Source organism: Loxodonta africana, chromosome 22 (genome assembly GCF_030014295.1).
Source record: "Loxodonta africana isolate mLoxAfr1 chromosome 22, mLoxAfr1.hap2, whole genome shotgun sequence".
NCBI classification, from domain to species: domain Eukaryota; kingdom Metazoa; phylum Chordata; class Mammalia; order Proboscidea; family Elephantidae; genus Loxodonta; species Loxodonta africana.
This window is the reverse complement of record NC_087363.1, coordinates 30,685,289-30,702,279: the sequence shown is the minus strand read 5'-3', so window position 1 is coordinate 30,702,279 and position 16,991 is coordinate 30,685,289. Positions and strand designations below refer to the sequence as shown.

General features: G+C 47.6%; 1 protein-coding gene across 4 annotated transcripts in view; it reads left to right on the top strand.

The window, feature by feature from the left end:
- Positions 1-521: 521 nt before the first annotated feature.
- The window catches only part of TRAK1 (trafficking kinesin protein 1), a 170,123-nt gene continuing 153,653 nt past the window's right edge, over positions 522-16,991 (top strand). The window contains exons 1-2 of one of the 4 annotated variants that reach the window (XM_023547836.2): positions 522-4,787; positions 12,422-12,717. In XM_023547836.2, coding sequence (XP_023403604.2) covers positions 4,681-4,787; positions 12,422-12,717 — 403 coding nt within the window. In that variant the 5' untranslated portion in view covers positions 522-4,680. The remainder of the gene's footprint in view (positions 4,788-12,421; positions 12,718-16,991) is intronic. The other 3 variants (XM_023547837.2, XM_023547838.2, XM_064274753.1) reach the window with 3 other exon arrangements.

The window sequence follows — 16,991 nt, the reverse complement described above, 5'->3', positions numbered from 1 at the left end:
TGACGGATAAAAAGACAAGCAGTACCCGCTGCTGTTGAATAGAACTGCCCCACAGGCTTCCCAAGCTGTAATGTTTATGGAAGCAGCTGCCACATCTTTCTCCCACAGAGCAGCTGGTGAATTTGAACTGCTGACCTTTTGGTTTGCAGCAGAGCGTTTAACAACCACGCAATCAGGGCTCCTCCGGTAAAAAGATAGTATGTCATAATTGTTTTAATTCTCGTTTCCTTGTTACTTGTGATTTTTTTTCCTGAAAACTTTTTATTAATTTTTCTCTAATACTCATTCCTGAGCATTTTTCGTATGGATTTGAACGTTTATTAGTATACGGTAGTCGTGGTTTCTCTGAATGCTTTGTCTTGAAATTAACACTCTTATAATCTTTTAAGGTGAGCTTCTTTTTTTTTTTTTTTTATGTTTTATGCCCCCAACTTTTTGTTCTGGAAAATTCTAAATCTATATCAACAAAGAAAAACACAAAGAAATAAGTTGATTTTTATCTTATGTATTTATTGGTAGACGTTTGCTGTGTGAGGGTCCCTGGGTGGTGCAGACAGTTAACATGCTCAGCTGTTAACCGAAAGGCTAGAGGTTCGAGTCTACCCAGAGGTACTTCAGAAGAAAGGCCTGGTGATCTGCTTCCAGAAAACCAGCCCTGTGGGGCACGGCTCTACTCTGACACACACGGGTTTGCCGTGGGTCTGCGTCCACTTTGGCAACTGTTTTTTTTTTTTTTGGTTTCCTGTTCACTATTTTTTTTTATGGTATTAAACAGGCCTGGATTCCACACTTGCCCCACCTCTATCTAGTGTTGTGGGACAGTGAGCAGGTGGCTTCCAACCCCAGTCTCCTTGTCCAGCCTCAGCTTCCCCACCCGTGACTTGGGTGGATGGTGATCCAGGCCCCACGGCTGCTGTGAGTTCAGGCAACCACTCCTCGGGTAGCGCACCCAGGCCGAGCTGGCCACACGTCTCTGTCCCGTAAGCGGCATCATTGGCGCTCTTTTCTCTATCGGAGTCATTGTCTGTTTTTTTTTGTTTTTTTTTAAGAATCAAATTCCTTCTAGGGAGTGAGTGCAGTTAATAGACAGGACCTCCGAAGGGTCTTCTGCTCCCACCCTTACCCTACATTCCTGGACCTCTTTCTCACTGTGGTTATTATATTAACTCTATTCTAGAGTGTGGCAGCTTGGCAGCCACCTTTCTTGGCTTGACAAGGTTTATTACTAATTCAGGCCTGCACCTTGGAAGGGCAGGTGAGGTCTCATGTGCCTGCCTGCCCCACATGTCTCAGGTCTCTAGGTCCTTCAGAGACCCCATGCCGCTTCAAAGTGATGTGACCCAGCAGTGTGCACTGCAGGGCTTCCTCATTTAGGACATCTGGTTCTTCCGAGGTTTTTTCTTTAAGGAATAGCCTTGCAACCTGGAGGTTTCCAGTGAGCCCCCCCAGCAGGTATATGCAATAAGGTAACTGCTGAGGCCTACTGGGCTTTGCAGCCTCCAGAATTTCTGTTGGTGTCCTGGGAATGTGAGACCAGCCCTGCCACAGTTGATGGTTTTCTGATTGGGGCCCAGGACGTGCAGCCGTGATGCTCACCATGCGCTGCTTCTGCCCTGCCCCTGCCTGCTACCCGCCCGCCCGCAGGCTCTGGGTCTCAAGCCCCTTTGCTTGTCCTGAGTTGGTCTGGCATGCTGGGGAAGCCCCTCTGCGGAGTCACGGACCCTCACCACCATTTCTACCTGGGCGGGGGAGTCCTGCCTCTCAGGCCGACAGCCAGGTTTTGAATGTCTCGCTTAGGTTTTAGGGTCTCTCAGGTGACACATGTCTGCACTGGTCCTGAGCCAGCTGACTTTACTCACTTGCTTCGTGCTGGAAGGCACCCAAAGGCTCTGTCATAGCCGAAAGAGGAGAGGCAGGCTGTAAGCTCGGCTTCGCACGCAGCTCAGGCTCCCGCCTGGGCTCCTTTTGCAAGAAAAAAAAAGAGGGAGCTATTTATGGTGTGCTATAAATCTGCTGCTGCCAGCTAGAGGGAGCTGGGGACTATTACGTAAGGCTGTCAGCGTGCATTGCCTCCTTTTTCTCTTTTCCTTCCTTTTTCTCAGCGATAGCGATGGGTTTACAGAAGGCAGTCTGGCTGGGTATTGCTGTTCTCTCGGTTGCAGCAGAATTATTTTTGGCAACTGGGCAGTTTGCTCACAGGGCAGCAGTTTTCATTCCTGAGAACTGGATTCATGAAATGGATTTGTCCTTATTGCTTAGGGCAGTTCCTCGGGGGCAGTGCTCACATTGGTGGGTTTTCTTCTGTCTTAAGCAAAGTTCAGTAGGAGAGGGCTGGAGGCTGGGACTACGTTGGGTCAGAGCCATTTTTTTCCAGTTGCCTTGAGTCATGGACATTTTGAGTGATTGTTGATTTCTTTATTATTTTGGGGTCTTTGCTTTCTCCAGAGCCACAAGAAAGGTGTAGCCTTAAAAAGGTCGTTTATTCACATGTATATGTGTGTGTGCCTGTGTGCGTGGGCATGAGAGAGGAAAGACATGCAGGACAGGCACACACACGTGCAGCCCCCATTCCACGCTCAGGTCCTTCCTGAAGTCATTCTAGTGGACACCCATAATAGGGTCTGGCTGTAGCCCTCCGTTGCCCTCGACCTCTCCTTTTCAAGGTGCCCTGCCAGGCTCTCAAGAGACCCTGGTAATTGTCCTTGAGACCATATGGCATCTCTTTTCCTGTGTCTTTGGCTACCCTGATGCTGTTCTGACTTTCTGGCTCTAGATGCTGATCTTGGCTCCTCCAAATCTCTCTTCTCATTCTGTGGGTGGACACACATGCCCTCTCCCAAGACGCTCCTTCCCTTTGCAAGTGTGGTATAATAGTAGTTGAAAATTTTAATAAGAAAGTTGAGTAGACTAATATTATAAAAAATAGTATAATTTTTTTAATACGATGTCATATATTAACATGTAATAAGAATTCAAGTGATAAATGCTTCTTCCCAGTTCTGCTTCTCCCACTATTTGAGATAAGACTTTGAGCAAGTCATTTAACCTTTCCCCAGGTATGTTCCCTACCCCGGCTCACAGAATGAGAACTGTCCTACTAAGCTGTAATGTAGATTTGTCTTATGGGACAAATGGCGTCGTAGTCGTGAAAGCCCACGCTGAGCTGTATCGTCCTGTAGGGCCTGTGTCTTCTTCTTGGTGACCTTGCTCATTCCCTGACCTGGCACCATTGCTGGAGAACTGTAACTTGTCCCTTCCTCATCCTCCAACTGTCCAACATTAAATGATATTTTCCACTACTTAGCCACTTGTCCAGTTATTTAAGGAGCCGGCCTGGCCTGATACGAGTGCCAGAAAGGTCAAATGATGCAGAGAGAGAGAAGATGGAGAAGGAGGGGAGGAGCAGTCCTGTGGGTGCTCTCTCACCGGCCCAGTGCAGCCTTGGAGGTTGGACCCCGTCTTTGGGCTGATTGGAATGTGCATATTTTTTTTATTTGGGCTTGAGTGGCTGAGGCGGCTTAACCAGTAAGCTCTGTAGGCACCGGCTGGCATTAAGCAAGGTACGCACGGGCTTCATTCTATTTACTTGCTAATCTGTAGTGAGCAATTTCACATGGGTTTCACCACATCTTTGACGTGGTGGGGGACAGGTGAAATTGTGCACTGCAGATTGGTGGGAAGGCACAGTTGGGGGCTGTTTGTACCTTGACTTCATTGGGTAATCCGGCCCTGTTGAGTGGTCTTGGTGGGGTCTTTGGTTTTACTTGTTTTGCCCTGTCATGACAAGAGGGTTGTTTTAAAAGAGTGCACAACTATGGGAGAGTGATCAGTGGTCAGGGATCACACGGAACACTGCTGTGTTTGTCTGGTGCTCTCAACTCTGGGGCAGACTAGAAAGAGCAGTGTCTCTGGAGCCATTGAAATCTAGGTTCAAATCCTGGGCAAGTTACTTAATCTCTGAGCCTTTTTCCTGTAAAAAGAAGCTACTGATATTACTTTTAAGGAGCTCTGGTGGCACAGTGGTTAAGGCGATCAACTGCTAACTGAAAGGTTGGCAGTTCGAAACCACCAGCTGCTCTGCTGGGGAAAGATGTGGCAGTCTGCTTCCATAGAGATTTACAGACTTGGAAACCCTATGGGGTTGCTGTGAGTCGGAATTGCCTTGCTGGCCGTGGGTATTTTTTTTGGGTGATATTAGTTTGTAGGTTGTAAGCCATAAATGAGGTCATGGATGTAAATTAGGAAGCACGGTGCCTCACCTGTAGCTCATTTTGCAATTACAGGAGTGCTGTGGCTGTCTGCACTTTAAAATAGCACATGGTGGTTTTCATCGTTTTCTAAGCAGGCAGCAGAGAAGCAGCTATAGGAGTGTAAGGAAAAGAATCGCCCTGCCGAGAGGGTTGGGAGACCCTGGTGCTGGTCCTACCTTTGGCAAGGTCTTTTGTTCCTTGGAGCCACTTAAGGTGGGTGCCAAGATCCTGGAGTGCCCATCTTTACTTTAAATTCAAATCTTGATTTCCTTTAGACCCAATCACAGCCTGGGAGTTAGCTGTCTTTCCACGTGGTTATCCCTGATATAGAAACAATGTGTTGAAAACATGCCTTCCTTGTATTTCAGCTGCTAAAGGATTATGGTCCATAGGCCAAGTCCCAGGCTTTTGATCGAGTCACAGGCTCACCATGCTGGGCCTGGCAGGGTGCTGTCTCCTCCCAGCGACTTGTCAAGGAGGCGGTGGTACCCACATTTTGCGGATGAGAGACATCTTGGGACCCGGCCAAGGGCTGCAGTAAGTGGCTGGTGGCCGAGCTGGGATTAAACCTGGGCCTGTCTGGTCCCTTGCCTTGGATGTACATCATCCCCCTCTGGGGTTAAAGGGGCCTGGGTGGTGTGAGGTTATCTCTGCTTTGCCTTCTCACTAGGTTGAGGCGGCACAGGGGCTCCTGAGGCTTCCTGTGCCTTCAGAGCCAAAGGTCCTTATGGTAGGCAGGCTTTAAAGTTGTCCCTCAAGATTCCCATCTCCTAGGTACTCAGACGCTAGTCTAGGTACTGCTGTGGAGGGACTTTGCAGATGGAATTGAGGTTATTAATTGCCTGATGTTAAGGTGGTTATCCTGGATTGTCTGAGTGGGCCCAGTGCAATCACCTGGGCCCTTAAAATCAGAAGAGGAAGATGGAGAAGCAAGACGTAAGAGGAGGCAAAGGAGATTCCAAGTGTGCTGGGGCTCCGATGTGCTGTCGCTGGTTCGGAGATGTTGGGGTCATGTGCCAGGACTAGAAAGAGGCCTCCAGGGGTTCATGGAAAGCACACAAAGGAACGTGTTAGCCTCTAGGAGCAAAGACCAGCTGACAGCTGGCAAGGAGATGGGGACCTCAGTCCTACAACCGCAAGGAACGAATTTGGCCAACAACTTGAACAAACTTGGCTGCAGATTCTTCCTCAGAGCCTCCAGGAAGGATCTCACCCCTGCCAACATCTTGATTTTAGCCTGGCAAGACCTCCTTTTTGAGAACTTTTGCTGTACTTGGACCTGTTTGTTCAGAGTTGCTGAACAAATTACAGTCCCTGGGCATATTGGATGTCTTTGCCCAGAAAAAGGAAACCTTAAGAGCTCAGGTGCTAGGCTGGCCGTGGAGGGGGGTCACCAAGGACCAACTGTCTTCCTGTCACCTCATGGGCCTCCACCTGGAGCTCTGATTCTCCCCTTGCAACCTCTGAGCTTGTCCATGGAGGAAGCTCCCTTTTTACCCCTTGAGAAACCAGTGATGTGTGTTCACAAAGGGCAGGTGTGTCTGCTCAGTATTAGTTGGATCTCCTACCAGAGGTCACCTGCTGAGGATGGGAATGATTTCACTAAGAGAGTGCCAGGGAGAGTGGAGATGGGGCTGAGCAGGATGCAGGTGGCCTCCTGCACTCCCTCCTGCCCACTTGTCTGTTTTTATTGTGATAGAAATGCATATAACAAAACATTTGCCAATTCAGCAATTTTTACATGTTTAATTCGGTGACGGCAATTACATTCCTCATGTTGCACAACCATCAACACCATCCTTTTCTGAATTGTTCCACCACCATTAATAGAAATTCAGTGCCCCCTAAACAAGGGCTCTCCCTTTCCCCCCAGTTCCCACCCATGGGCCCCTGGGTAGTGCAAATGGTTAAGCACCTACTAGCTGAAAGATTGGCAGTTGGAACCCATCCAGAGGTGCCTTGGAAGCTAGGCCTGGTGATCTGCTTCTGAAGGGTCGCAGCCTTGAAAACCCTGTGGAGCAGTTCTACTCTGCACATAAGGGGTCGCCATGAGTTGCAATCAACTCGATGGCGACTAACAACAGCAGCCCCACCTGGTAACCACTAGGAAGTTTTGGTCTCTGTACACTTGTCTGTTTCATTTAAGTGGGCCTCCTGCCGTGTTTTGCAGTTCCGGGAATGGTATAGTGGGAAGGAAGCTCGGTGATGCTCACTCAGGCCCTTCCTTGTCCAGGTGAGGGATCTGAGGCTCAGACAAGTGAAACCATCTCCTCAGCATCACACTGCTCTTTGGGTTTTAGATGGGGTTCTGAGCCTTTGTAGCCATATGCCAGAGGGGGACAGAATCTTAGGAACGTGCATAAGTACACTTGCTCAGCAAATTGGAGTTCAACAACAAACTGGAATAAACTTGAGTAACCTGTCAAGTATGGTTTGAGAACCTGGAGGCTGGAGTCACTGAGCAGTGGTGAGGAGAGCAAGGCAGGGGGCCTGGCCAAGTGTGTCTCAGGTCCCAGGCAAGAGGATTCTCTCAGCTAAAATGCAAGCCAGCCTCTCTGTGTTTGTTCTCCCTTTTTTTTTTCCCTTGCACTTCTTTTGCTGAAAATTTTAGCAGGCTGCAGAATTTCTCACTCCTCTGCTGAGAAAAATCCTGCCTTCCTGCAGCCTCCCTAAGCAGAAGTCAGTAAATTAAACAGAGGCGCTTTCATCTCTCAGGGCCGTCCACTCTCTCACTTTTCTTTAGCCTCGTTTGTTTCCCCTGCCTGAAAGAAGCCTTTTTGCTTGGTGTGCCAGGGTTTGCTGGAGTCAGAGAGCATCTAGGGTGGCGGCTGCTTTGTTTCTGAACCCCGTGTGAAGCCCTAGAAATGCCTGTGTACGTGAGGGTGAGGGCAAGGCAAGAGATGTGGCAGGCAACCAAGTGCAAAAGGATCATTTCCCATTGGGTTCCCATCATCTGTCTGATTCAGACTAGGATTCCCCTTTTTGCTGGCTCTGTGACCTTTGCAAAGTTACTGAACCTCTCTGAGCATTTGTTGTCTGAACTATAAAATGGAGCTGATAACAGTACCCAGCTGAGGGGGTGGGTGGTAAAAGTTAGAGCTTCCAAAGCCGTTGACATGGTGCCTGGCACACACTATGAGTTCTTAACCAAAGTCGTTGGTTGCCATCGAGTCAGCGCAGATTCATAGCAACCTCATGTATAACAGAAGGAAACATTGCCTGGTCCTGTGCCATCTTCATGATGGTCAGTAAAAGTTCTTATTATTTTACAGATCTGAATCGCCTTACAGAATACCAGTGTTGTAATTGTGCAATTTTAGGAACATCAAAGGTCACTTCTCTTAGACAGTAGATGAATAATTTTGAGGAGGGTGATCAACATTAGGGAATTTTACTGTGCGTTTAGCGCTATGCTGAGCATTGTATTCGTATTGCTGTCAGTGATCCCTGTAACAGTCTCACAGATGTAGATACTTCCTTCACAGAGAAGAAATTCGTGACTCAGAGACCTACCTGAACTTGCCCAGGGTCTCAGCAGCGAGGGAGCCCAGAGCCTGGTGCTTTCCCCTTTACTCCAAATGGGGCTTATAGGTTGTTGGGATCACGTGCTGGGCAACCTTTTCTGCAGTGGTGGCTTGCCCCTTTTTCTTAGGAGTTTGGATACCTGATGGCTTGTTTCTGACCTTTGAGCTTTTAGGCATCTTGGGTTATTGGCAGAAATGTGATATGAGTCAGAACACTGATAAACAATGGTTCTGAAAAATTGATTGGGGATTATTGAGGCATTCAGCAGCAGCCTGGTCGTCACCTCTTCCTCTACCAGCCATTGGTCCCCCATGAGGACACATGCGTGACTGTGTCTTCAAGCTAGAAACTGAGTGAGAGTTGCAAACTATGATTTGAGTGGTCTATAAGTGAGGCTTCCCGACTGCTGAGTAATTGTATATGGATCATCTTAACCCACGTTTCAACATTAAAGCTATATTGAAAAGGGTGAAGTTAGGTTAAATTAGAGCCATCCTGGAGAGCTTGTGAGTTGTGGTCAGCATACCTGGAGCACTGATTTGTTGGTCTTCATGGTCAGTGATATATAATCTAGGAATTTACAGTCTGGTTTCTATATGGAGCTCTGGTGATGCAGTGGTTAAGAACTCAGCTGCTAACCAAAAGGCTGGCAGTTTGAATCCACCAGCTGATTCTTGGAGACCCACCCTCTGGGCAGTTCTACTCTCTCCTGTAGGGTTGCTATGAGTCGGAATCGACTTGATGGCAATGAGTTTGTTTTTTTTGTTTGGTTTGGTTTCTGTGTGGGTTGTAGAAACAGTTTCATAGGTTCCAGAGACCCTCAAGGTCATTTGTACCAAATGCCTTATTTCATTGGAATAATTGTTCAGTCCTCGATGTTTGCTGTTGTTGTTAGTTGCCTTCAAGTCAGCGCCAACTCACGGTAACACCACGTACAACAGAATGAAACGTTGCCCGGTCATGCTCCATCTTCACGATCATTGGTATGCTCAGGTCCATTGCTGTGGCTACTGTGTATTTCAGTGCCTTCTAACCTAGGGGGTTCATCTTCCAGCACTGTATCAGCCAGTATCTGTTATGATCCGTAGGTTTTTCATTAGATAATTTTTAGAAGTAGATCGTCAGGCCTTTTTCCTTGTCTGTCTTAGTATGGAAGCTCTGCTGAAACCTGTCCACCGTGGGGGACCCTGCTGATATTTGAAATACCTGTGACAGAGCTTCTAGCGTCACAGCAACTCACAAGCCACTACAGTATGAGAAATGGACAGAAGGGTGGTCATATATTACATACTTACTTCTTACCTAATATGTCCTGGGACAAGCCTATGCCCATGATTTTATGGGAAGATGAACCCTGGATGAATAATGAGGAAGTGATAAAGGTTGTGTCAAGCACAGAGCACCTTTTCCCAGAGTGTGCTGCAGGAAAGAATGCCTGTTAATAGGTGTCACATGGAGAAAGGCTTCACAGTGAGATAGGTTTGGAAATGTTGGCAGCATACGAGTACAAGGGGAAGATCAAGAAAGGCACCTGATTCTGTGAATCTGGGAATGGACGGTGATAACGATAATATTGAGAACTTAATATGTTCCAGGCACCAAGGTAAATGTCTTACGTGGATTATCTCATTTTAATAGAATTCAGTAGTTAGTGCCATCATTTATAACTTTTGAGAGAAATTTAGGTTGTTTCCCATTTGATTTTAATGAACTAAAGATTAGTCTTTCTGCTTTTAGAGGGGCCTCTCAAGGTTTTTTGAAGGCTTTGCCAGTTGCTGCACATCAAAAGTGTACTTTGGACTTCAAAACAGTTGTTTGTGTTCCCTTTTGAGGCTTGAATGAGCATTTGCTGACATCTGCAAAATTTTGTTTGGAAGTGCTTTATGTACTTGAAATACTCGTTTTGCTGCAGTATGTTTCTGGGTTAAGGTTGTGACAACTATAAATCGAAACAGCTAATACAAGGAGGGGATAGTAGTGATTTAGGGCCATTTGTTAGTTCTGTTGAGTGGATTCTGACTCCTGGCAACCATATGTGCGCAGAGTAGAACTGTTCCGTAGAGTTTTCAAGATTGTGACCTTTCAGAAGCAGATTGCCAGGCCTGCCTTCCAAGGTGCCTCTGATTGGGTTCAAACTGCCAAACTTGAGGCTAGTAGTCAAGCATTTAACTGTTTTGTTTGCACCACCCAGGGTCTCCTGATTTAGGGCTTGTGTTTTTGTGTACTCTCTTCCTTTTAGTCTTATCCTTTATTGGTTCTTCTGGAACGCTCATCTGTGTGTGCCTTTTATCTTCTTAGATCAGGGATGGTTTTTCAAGCTAACTTTAAAGTATACATACAAAAAAGTGTATAGCTTATTAGCATACAGCTTGATGGATTTACATGTAAGCAGCATCCAGACCCAGAGCCAGAACTTAACCAGCACTGGGGAAGGCCCCTTGTGCTCAAATAAGAGGTCGGCTGTGCCATAGCCCAGCTTTCCTTTGCCTTACCCAGTGAATTCCAACCCTCAGCTTCTTGGCCACCACTGGCACACTTCTGAAGGTGTCCTCGTCCACCCTCCTCAGGCCTCTGCTGCCCAGATGTTTTGGGTTTTGCTGGGAAATTCTGGATTTTTCTTTTCAGCTGATTTATCTCTTTGCATTTGAATCACCTCCCAGATGTTACAGTTCAGTTTTCTCTACATGTTTCGTTGCAGAAATTCGTGAAGGTTCCAAGCCTCTGGTGTTACCTTTACCTTTTCACCAGGGATAGACAACTCCCCACCCCCATCTTTATATTTATTTGATTATTTTAATGAGGATTTGGGAGTTTATCAACTAGGCTCAGTGCGTTTATAATAGGAACTGTTGGTATATTTTGATAAACCTTTGTTGAAGGAAAAATGTCACAGGCTCAGGGCTGTAGTTTTCTCTCAGAACTGACTGTACCATGTTGGGTAAAATGCCTGTTAACTCCCTCTCCCTTTTTAAAAGAAAACCATAATCCATTATTTACTAGATCAGTGATTCTCAAACTCTTTTGGTCTCAGGGCGCCTTAAAAATGATTGAAGACCCAAACCCAAAGAGCTGTTGTTTATGTGGGCTCTATCTAGCCACATGGGCTGTATTAGAACTTAAAACTGGCAAAAATTTAAACCACAATACAGAAGTACACCTTCCATTAGCCTTCAGAGTGATGGCATCATCACTCTTCATTGTACGTCCGTGAGAATATGAGCGTGAAGTGTCTTAGAAAGCAGTCTTGACCGCATGACCCTCTGAGCGTGAAGTGTCTTAGAAAGCAGTCTTGACCTCATGACCCTCTGAAAAGCTCTCAGAGTATCTCACGGGTTCTCGGAACACACTTTGGGAACTATTGTGCTTTATAAGCTCCCTGCCTTGCTCTTTACACTCACATTTAACATTTGTGCTGGGTGTATATGTGTCTCATGCGTGCATACACACATGTGCGTGCAGCTGGGCTGGGAGGAGAGGGGCCATTGCTGAATTAAAAGCTATGGCTAACTTCTATGGCTGTAAGCTCTCCTGTAAGGAGTGGAGAACCCCCCTGCATGTACGGTTGATGATACCTGAGCAGTGCAGAGTCTTTAGTGGCCTCTGTTGTACACCATCCCTATTCCAGCAATATCTTCCAGTCCCGTCAGACTTTAAATGGTGGTGTGAATTGCACGATTAAGCTGATGTTGGTGAAATGGACCCTAGCATGGGCGTGATCTGCTAGTCGCAAGGGTCTTAAGCTGCTAGCTGTGGCTCCCACAGCTGGGCTGAATTTCCTGAAATTGTATGCGTTATTTTTGGGAAGAAGGCCTATAGTTTTCTTCAGATTCTTAAAGGAGTTGTCTCATCTCTTCCTGCAGCTTCAGGTAGGGGCATGCCTTTAAATTCCTAGAGAGTTGAGAATGTGAAGTTGGAAGAGTTTAAGAGAAACATCCCACCTCACATAACCCAGCACACAGATAAAAATGTTACATTGCTACTTGGATGTGCATCATGCAGAAATACATCAAGGATCCCTGATGGCACCGTGGTTAAAGTGCTTGGCTGCTAACCAAAAGGTTTGTGGTTTGAACCCACCCAGTGGCTCGAACCCACCCAGTGGCTCCTTGAGAGAAAGACCTGGCAATCTACTTCTGTAAAGATCACAGCCAGGAAAACTCTATGGGGCAGTTCCACTCTATCACATGGGGTCGCTATGAGTTGGAATCGACTCAACGGCACCCAACAACAACAACAGAAACACATCAACATGTATATTTCATAGACGTGCACACTCACAAATATTCTCACACACCCAGTGTGGTTTCTAGGTCTCCTGGGTATCCTTATTTCAGCTTAAGTATCATTATTTTACCTGTTGTTTGACCAGGAGTCCAGTTTGTTTATTTGCTTCAAGGCAGGTTTTGGTAAGTCAGTGAAACCGGGTGCTCCATAATTTGGTCCATATTGATAGTGATTAGTTGAACGGAGCTTCACTGAAATCCTTTTGTTGAAGTACACATGCGATGGGAAATACCTTTGCTTGAAGCAAACACTCTCCAGATTTTGTAATCTGAACGCATACCTCTTGGGCTCTTATTTTCTAAAGATTTGGTTTATTTAGAGCCTCTAAGTGACTGTGCCCGTCTCTCTGGATTGTCCCACAGATTCCCTGTTAGGAGCCCCTGCTGGTACACCAGACCCACCGGGCTGTCTGCCCGACTGCCCCAGACTCCGGCAGCGGGGACCCCTGATGGCAGTAGGCACCTCCCCGTGAAACCTGCCAAGCTGGACGCCACAGTTCTGCACGACGACGCTTTGGTCAGCCCCGTGTCCCCTTCAGAGGCGTGCCACCATGCAGTCCTAGCCTGCAGCCTGGGCATCCCCGAGGAACACTATGTAAGCGAGGCTGTGGAAGATGCTCCCAGCTTCAGAGGGTACCGGGATGCCTGCACCATTACCGGTAAGGGGGATGTTTGCCTGCTGGGGAGGGAGGGCAGGGAGGGAAGGGAAGAGGCTTCAGCTGGTGAGGACTGGGGAAGGATGCAGCCACAGGAGTAGGGGTGAAGGAGGGTGGGGAGTCAGAGTGCAAAGTGTCTGATCTTTGGGATTGTGAGACCTGAGCCTCGGTTTTGCCACCTGTAAAGTGGGGATGAAGATAGTACCTCACAGAGTTGTCATGAAGGTTAAAGAAGGTAACATTGAACCCCACGGGGCGTGCATGGTGCAGAATCGACACTCAATATAGTTTGGCGCCTTCTCCCTCTCTGTTTCTTCAGACTTAAAATCGGGATAATGGAAACAATACATGGTAGCGTTATATGATGCAAAAGTGGGAAACTACCTGTGCCGTCCTTTATAAACCACCAAGAACTGCACAGACTTTGGTTGTTAGAAAGGCCTGTATCAGTTACATTTTCCCAGTATCCCAGGAACTGGATAATTACCTCCTAGCTCCTTGGCAGCAACTCCCGTTGAGGCACGTTTTACTAGAGGTTTTGCTTTCTCTGGGAACACTGAGACAGGTGCTTGGAGTTAGCTCTCAGGAGGGCTGTGATTGGAAGTGGTGTAGGATGGCGTGCATAGCAGTAGTGAGTACCCAGACGAGTAGCATTAAAAAAAGAAAGAAAACCAAACGTCTTGCCCTCGAGTGGACTCTGACTTGTAGTGCCCTTATAGGACGGAGTAGAACTGCTCCATAGGGTAATCTTTATGCAAGCAGGCTGCCACGTCTTTCTCCCTAGGAGTGGCTGGTGAGTTCTAACCACCAACCTTTCGGTTAGCAGCCAAGGCTTAACCGCAACACCACCAGGGCTTCTCAGTGAGTTGAATATTTATAATTAAACCCAATTGGATTCATGCAGAAGTCTGCTGTGTTTTTGTTTTTTTGTCTGCAGGTTTTGTTTTGTCCTCCTGTTTGAAGTAATACCTGATGACAGTTTATAATATGCAAATTTGATTTCCGTAGCTTCTCACTGTTCTATCTCACCAGTTAACCATTGACGACCTCCAATGTGTCAGGAGTGTCTTGGGTACAGAGGGGCACAGAGATGGTCAGGAATTGCAGCCTGGGTGCCCAGCCCTGTGCTGAGTTCCCCACCCCACATGCTTTCTGTCCCATTCCCTTGAGTGAGCCATGTGTGTTCCTCTCTCCTCAATGCTAAACCCTACTCCCACTTACCTGCTCCCTGAAGGACACAGTTCCAGCAAGATCCCTTCTCTCTGCTGCATCATCGATTTCCTCTCCTTTTCATAGGATCTTTCTTATTAACATAAAAGCATGTTATGATTTCTCCCTTCTTAAAATGAATTTTTCTGGGTCCTGCTTTCCCCACAGGCTAATGTTCTGTGTCTCTGTTCTTTTTAGCGAAAAAACCTCTTTGAGAGAGTTGTGTTTATTTGCCCACTCCAGTTCCTCTTCTCCCATTCTCTTCTGAGCCCACTGCAGGCAGGCTTTGGCACCCCCCACCAAAACTCTGCTCTCTGCAAGGTCACTGATGACCTTGTTAAGACCACGGGTCCACCCTTCTGTCTTGCTCTGACTTGACTTTTCAGCAGGAGTTGACATCGTTGGCCACTCCCTGCTCCTGGATACACAGTCCTCACCTGGCTTCCGGAACCCCATGCTCTCCTGGTCCTCCTACCTCTCTGGCTGCTCCTTCTCCTCTCCTCAGCCTGGGCATTTTGGAGAGCCAGGGTCAACCCTCCAATCCTTTGTTTCCCTGCCTATCCCCATGTCCTGTTGTTGTTGTTAGTTGCCATGAGTCATGGCAACCCCACGCACCATGGGCCGAAATTCTGCCCAGTCCTGTGCTATCCACATGATTGATTACAGATTGGACTGTTGTGATCCATAGGGTTTTCAGTGGTTGATTTTCAGAAGTAGAGCTCCAGGCCTTTCTTCGTAGTCTGTCTTAGCCTGGAAGCTTATCTGAAACCTCTCCAGCATCGTGGCAACACGCAAGCCTCCATTGACAAATGGGCAGTGGCCGTGCGTGAGGTGCATTGGCCGGGAATTGAACCTGGGTCTCCTGCGTGGAAGGTGAAAATTCTACCACTGAATTACCAATGCCTTCATACCCATGCCCTAGATAATTTCATCTAGGGCCCAGGTTTTAAAATCTTCATGTATACTGACCATCCTGAGCTTTCTCCCCTCAACCCAGGTCTTTCCCCTGTAGGCCTGATTTCCGTTGGATGTCTAAAAGGCACCTCGAACCTATGTGTCTCAAGCTGAGCTCCTCATTTCCACCTCCATCTGCTTTTCCTGTGGCCTTCTCTGTCTTTATAAATGGCACTTCCTCCCACTTGCACAGGCCAGAAGCCTTGGAGACATTTGTGACCTCTGTCTCTTTCATATCCCAGTTTTCCAGGAGATCTGTTGGCTCTACCTGCAGTGTGTCCAGAATTTGGCCACGTCTCACCAGCTGCACAGCAACGCCCTGGTTCAAGCCACCATCATCTCACGCCTGGATTATTGCACTGGCCTCCAACTGGGCCTTATGGTTCCATCCTTGCCCCAGCCCAATCCATGTTCCACTCAGCTGTGAGGGTGACTTTTTTTACTAACTTGTTTTTGTTGTCAGTGTTGAAAATATGCACAGCAGGACATATGCCAATCCAGCTATATCGTCATGTACAATTCAGTAACATTGATTACATTTTTCAGAATTGTACAGCCATTCTCACCCTCCTTTTCTGAATTGTTCTTCCCCCATTAACATGAACTCGCTGCCGCATAAGCTTCCTTTCTGACCTTTCAAGTTGCTGTTGTCAGTTTGATGAGGGTGACTTTTTAAATACGAAGTCAGATTGTTTTACTCCTCTGCTGCAAACCTCCAAACCAGATGGGCTTTCGTCTTACCGTGGAGCGTGAGGGTCTAAATGATGGGCCCTCCCGCCCCTCTGGCTGCCTCCTGCCGCTCCTCCCCGCCATTCACTGTAAGGACACCAACCTCCTTGCTCATCCTTGAACACGCCAGGAGCTTCCAGCCTCAGGTTCTTGGTTCCTGGTGCTCCCACACTGGGATCGCCTTTCCCGCAGATGTACCCACACCTCCCTCTTCCCTTTGTCCTAGTGGCATTGCATTTAAGGCCATTGTAATCTGACCACCCCTGTGTAAAGGGTGCTCCCCCACCACCTTTCCCCTTTCCTGCTTTATTTTTCTCCATAGACGTACCACCTCTGAGCTACCGTGTGTTTGTACTTTGTCGAACCCGCAGTAGAATATCAACTCCTTGAGGACAAACAAGGACTGTGAGTGCTTTGTGCACCACTGAGTCCCAGTGACGAAATAGCACCTGCATGTGGTCAGTGCTCAGTAAATATTTGTTGAATGCGTAAATTGTGTCATTTCATTATTACCACATTTGCATCCCCTCGAAGTTGGTACTGTTCGTACAGGTAAAGGAGCCAAGTCACGGGAGGGTCAGCATCTCGGCTAAGGTCGCTGAGTTCTAGGTGTGCAGGGCTGTGGGACCCCAGAGCCTACGTTTTCTGGCGCCAAGTAACACGGCCTGGTCGAGGAGAGGGGAGAGCAAGTGGAAAATGGCTGCACACTGAGGTTAGCACAGTGATGAGGACAGGCACACGGGAAAGCACCCAGGAGGACACCTGGCCAAGCCTCAGCCAGGGGGCATGGGAGGAGGTATGGGGAGGGTCAGGGGGCCTTTAGGGAGGAGGTCATGTCCCACCTGTGTCCATTTGTCCACTTGTGAACTAACCTCTGGGAGTCTAGCTGGTGTCTGTGCCAATGAAATCCAGGGAACGTCCAGCCCGTTACGGTAGTTTCACTTTCTTGAACAAGACAACCGAGGGCAAAGAAATGGCAGAACACAATGCCAAAACATCAAGCCCTATAGAATGTGGTAACTTGAGCCTCCTTGCTGGGACACTTGTAGCAAACACTGAAGCACAACTGAGAAACGGAGCTCCGTGCTGTCGCTTTGGCAGCGGCTTGGGAAAGAGGAATGTAAACACAGGCACTGTTGCGGACTTAAGATGTAAGCATTCAGCTGACGCAGAACACAGGTTAAAGTCTTACGAAGGTCATTGAGAGGAAGACACAAAATGAAAACAGTGCTCGGAGAGAACTCAGTATCCCAGAGAGTCTGTGGCTTTGAAAAGTGCAGTCCCGGAGACGACTTGGCACATGGCCTCTGGCAAATACACTCCGTCTCCAGTTCCCAGTAAGCACTGAGATGAACAGCAGACTTTTTGTTTGACTTCAATTTTTA